This window comes from Pyxicephalus adspersus, chromosome 3 (genome assembly GCF_032062135.1).
Source record: "Pyxicephalus adspersus chromosome 3, UCB_Pads_2.0, whole genome shotgun sequence".
In the NCBI taxonomy this organism is placed as follows: domain Eukaryota; kingdom Metazoa; phylum Chordata; class Amphibia; order Anura; family Pyxicephalidae; genus Pyxicephalus; species Pyxicephalus adspersus.
This window is the reverse complement of record NC_092860.1, coordinates 155,515,682-155,518,408: the sequence shown is the minus strand read 5'-3', so window position 1 is coordinate 155,518,408 and position 2,727 is coordinate 155,515,682. Positions and strand designations below refer to the sequence as shown.

Genomic DNA, 2,727 nt, shown 5'->3' with positions numbered 1-2,727 from the left:
GAGCTGCATGTCACAGAATAAAGTGGGGGAGTTCCCCCCATAAAACATGTCAGGATATCTCAATAATGAATAGCATTATGTCTCACCTGTCTATGATGACCGGGTCTGAGGGCGTCTCATTGCGATTCCCACAGCTCTTCTTGTCACAGCACCGACTGCAATGGAAGAGAATACAGTCACTTGATAGATTGTCTGATGTAAATGACCAGTACACATCTCTTCCAAGTCATACATATATACACCAGCCACTTTATAATGACCACCTGTTCAACTGGATGGTATCTGAAATATCTTATCAGCCAATCACATGGCAGCAACTCAACACATCTAGGTATGAAGACATTGTCAAAGTGACCTGCTGAAGTTTAAACTGAGTATCAGAGTGGAGAAGAAGGGGGATGTTCACGAAATGGCATGGTTATTGGAGCCAGGCAGGCTGGTCTGACTATTTCAGAAACTTCTGATTTGCTGGGTTTACACAACAATCTCTGGGGGTAAAAGAGAATTGTCCAAAAAAGAGAACATGTCCATGTTTGGGTGAAAGAACCTTGACAGAGGTCTGAGGAGAATGGCCGAGTTTAAACTGATAAGAAAGCAACAGAAGAAATAACTCCTCCATACATACAGGTCTGCGTAACATGTCCAACCTTGGAGCAGATGGACTACTCCAGCAGGAGACTAAACTGGTTGCCATTTCGGAGGCAACTGATCCACACTGAGGTTACAATCCACTGGCTTACCAACAGTGGAGAAGATTGGAAAAACATTGGCTGTTCTAATAAGTCTCAATTTAGCTGCAACATTCGGGTGCTAGGATCAGGATTTTAAATCAACATGAAAGCATGGATCCATCATGCCTGGTATCAATGGTTCAGGCTCGTTGTGGTGGTGCAAAGGTGTTGGGGATATTTTCTTGGCACACTTATGCCATAGACTTGGCAATCTATGCCATGAAGAATTAGAGCAGTTCTGAAGACACGGTCCAACCTAATAAAGTGGTATACCTAGCTAGTACTGTAGACACGGGTTCTGGAGAATGGAGAAGATAAGAGAGAGCTTGGAGAGGTAGAGAGCTTCCTTTTTTTCCGAAAGACCCCAGCCCCCAGCAATGGTAGGTCAGATCCTCTAATGCTAATGACCAGGAGGCTACTGAAGCCTTTCCTGACACCTCCCATGACACCTTTTCCCTGTAAGGAGAGAGATTGTTGGAGATGCTATAATGATAGGATTAGCATTTTTTGTATTTTTGTTCTTTTATAAGTTTGAGTGTAAACTTTTTAATTCCAGTCATTAATCCTTAGTGCTTAGTGGATGTAGACATCTCCTCTGAGCCTCTTGGCTCATCCATGCCTCATTACCCAAAATCCTCTTTGTAAATTAGACTAAAACTAGGTCCCTTGATGCCCAGCCTTTGGGACAAACAAGTGGAATTGTTAGAAACGGTTTCCAAGCTGGAGATCATCACAACCACCAAGGAGATGTATTTCAAGGACTGCAAGCAAGAAAGCAGGGAATCAGTTAAGGATTCATACTTTGTCTTTAAATGGACTAAAATCCCTATCCTATCTTTCCTTCTAGGACCCCACATAAGGAAGGAGGGCTTAGGCTAACAAACAAAATGGAAGCTTATGAAGTATCATGTTCCCAGTCTATTTAGAAGATTTCAATAGAGAAAGCATTTTTTATTCTTAATGGAATGCTAATTAAACCACACTGATTGTAGATGTAATGTTCTTACTCCTTATACTTCAGCATTAATGTGATATCTTTCCTCAGGCAATATCCCTATGATGTGCTTTTCCCTCTGACTTCAGCATATATGGGATTTTCTATCCCCCGTTACTCCAAAATCCATGTGATGTCCAGTCCCCTCCTAGCCTGCAAACAATGTGATGTCTTACTGTCCCTCACCCCAACATTCATCAGAATTTCTATCCACTATCAACCAAAATTCTTCATAATGTTCACTCATTCTCAACCCAACATTCACACAAAGTACTATCCACACTCACCACAACATCCATATGCTGTCCTATCCCCCTCTCAACTCAACAGCCATGTGATGCCCTACTCTGTCTTTCCTCAATGTTCTTGCAATGTCCTTTCCTTTTCTCAGCCCAACATCCATGTGATGATCTCTACTGCTCAAACCCAACATTCATATGATGTTCCGTTTTCATTGACCCAATGAGGTGAACTTTCCTTCCATCCCAATATCCGGTAAAGGTTATGTCCTCTTCCAGCCCAACAACCACTTAATAGTCTGCCTTTCTTTAACCAAACATACACAGGATTGTATGGTCTTCATAGTTAGCTTTCTTTTTCCAAAGAAAAGGATTTCCCCCTCCTCTAACATCCATTGGATGGCATATTCTCCCCCAAACAAACATTCAAATGATGTTCTGTTCTCCACTAAACCAAGAATCCATATGATGCTCCATTTTTGCCAACCCAGTATCCATTTGATAGTTAGTTCATCTTTCATCTCGCCACCCTAGGAATGTTCTGTTCTCCTCCTATTCAACATCCATGTAAATGTCTGCCCTTGTCTAACCCAATATCCATGGGATTGCATGGCTTTCCAAGCTAACATGTGCATAATATTTACCTTTCCTTCCAAACCAACACTGGATTTTTCTCTTCCTCCAACCCGACATCCACATGATGTTCTGTCCTCCTCCAACCCAACATCCATATGATGTTCTGTCCTCCTCCAACCCAACATCC

At 42.1% G+C, this 2,727-nt stretch overlaps 1 protein-coding gene across 5 annotated transcripts in view; it reads right to left on the bottom strand.

Annotated features, from left to right (window-relative positions):
• The window catches only part of LOC140327349 (transcription factor COE3-like), a 63,510-nt gene that overhangs the window by 32,308 nt on the left and 28,475 nt on the right, over nt 1-2,727 (bottom strand). For all 5 annotated transcript variants that reach the window (XM_072406729.1, XM_072406733.1, XM_072406730.1 and 2 more), the window contains exon 6: nt 87-155. In XM_072406729.1, the coding sequence (XP_072262830.1) occupies nt 87-155 (69 nt within the window). The remainder of the gene's footprint in view (nt 1-86; nt 156-2,727) is intronic.